The 1429-nt window shown below is 56.4% G+C and overlaps 1 protein-coding gene across 1 annotated transcript in view; it reads left to right on the top strand.

The window, feature by feature from the left end:
* Positions 1–1429, top strand: part of ESPN (espin) — a 64009-nt gene that overhangs the window by 42282 nt on the left and 20298 nt on the right. Inside the window, exons 11-12 of the mRNA XM_019511536.1 lie at positions 666–827; positions 1345–1422. Coding sequence (XP_019367081.1) covers positions 666–827; positions 1345–1422 — 240 coding nt within the window. The remainder of the gene's footprint in view (positions 1–665; positions 828–1344; positions 1423–1429) is intronic.

Raw genomic sequence — 1429 nt, 5'->3', positions numbered from 1 at the left:
AGGGATGGCACCTGTCACTTGCTTTCTCACACCTCAGAACCTCTGAGGACTCCCTTTGCCTGTGACACAGATGAGTGAGGCTCACCAGGGCCCCCACACCACACCTGCCACATCCCACTCAGGCTGTTGGCTGTGTGAAGTGCAAAACCAGTGATACACACACCCAGGTGATGGACCACTGCTACTGCTCCTGCCTGCAGGCTGGGCTGTTTAGCAGCAGGACTGTTTACAGCCATGTTTGTGGGCATGTGAGATCCTTGTCAGGGTGATTCAGGGTGCCATGTAATATTACTACTGTTAAGCATGCAAACAGCTACACATGATTCACTAGATAAACCCAGCAGTTTCCAGTAGGCATCCATAGTGTTAGAACCTTTCTGAGCTCTCTCCAACACATGACTTGCTCTATTATTTTTCTGTAATCAAGAAATGAATGAAAAGCTGAGAGCTGAGATTTTCTGAGGGGACCCTTGAGGCTAATGTAGGAAAGGCTTGATTTTAAAAAAGGTTGAGAACCCCTGGTCTGGGCTGTCTAGTGTGTAGATGGGGCAGGAACCATCTCCCCTGCCCCAATGCATTTGCAGGGCCTGGCACCATGGGGCCCTGAGCTCAGCCTGGGCCTGTAACACTCTGCCTTAACCAGCCCTGGCTTCTGCTATTCACAGCTGACCTCCCGAGACAACAGCCCCGAAGGCCTGAGGCGGGTCGACTCCAGCAGGAGGTCAAGGAACTTCAGCAAGCAGCCCAGCACAGGAGACTACTACAAGCACCTGGGCAGCAGTGCAGGGGAGCCCCCCAGCACCCAGGCCATGGCGCACAGTGAAGAGGTCAGCACCAGTCCCAGCCCCAGCCCCTCAGACATGCAGACCCCAGATGTCCCCAGGCCTGGACAGCGCCTGCTGGGTCTGCAGTGAAGAGTGGGGAGCAGAGGGGATGCCAGCCATAGCTCATGGCTCAGCCTGCAAGTGAGCCTGAAGTGCAAGTGAGTCTGGAGAGGGGGCTAGGACATGGACTCCCACCATGGGGGCCTGTCTGGACTAGCAGCAAGTGTCCAGCTGCTTGGGTAAGTGGGTGGGCAGGTCTCAGCCTCATCCCACTTCTCAGCCAAAGTCAGATGCTTGGTGGGGAGTCAGCTGAGCACACCCCGCAGCTCCGTCTCCAGCAGTGCACAGCCCCTTGCACTGACAGCAAAGCAAAGCCAAGCCACAGGTCAGCCTGCCAACACTCTGAGCCCTGGCCATGACAGGCCTCCCCAGCCCCAGGAAGGGGTATCCCCACTAGAGAGCTTTCACGCCTCCCTGGAGTGCTGGCCCTACCTCACTGCCTTATTTTCATCTCTTTAAGGCCTCTCTGCTCTCCAGCAACAACATGCACAATGGGAGCTCGGTGGAGAACAAGTCTGTGGGGGAGCTGCTTACCCCACCCCCAC

This window comes from Gavialis gangeticus, unplaced genomic scaffold (assembly GCF_001723915.1).
Source record: "Gavialis gangeticus isolate Ggan-Ray unplaced genomic scaffold, GavGan_comp1, whole genome shotgun sequence".
NCBI classification, from domain to species: Eukaryota; Metazoa; Chordata; order Crocodylia; family Gavialidae; genus Gavialis; species Gavialis gangeticus.
The sequence above is the reverse complement of the archived record's forward strand: the minus strand, read 5'-3'. Positions and strand labels throughout refer to the sequence as shown.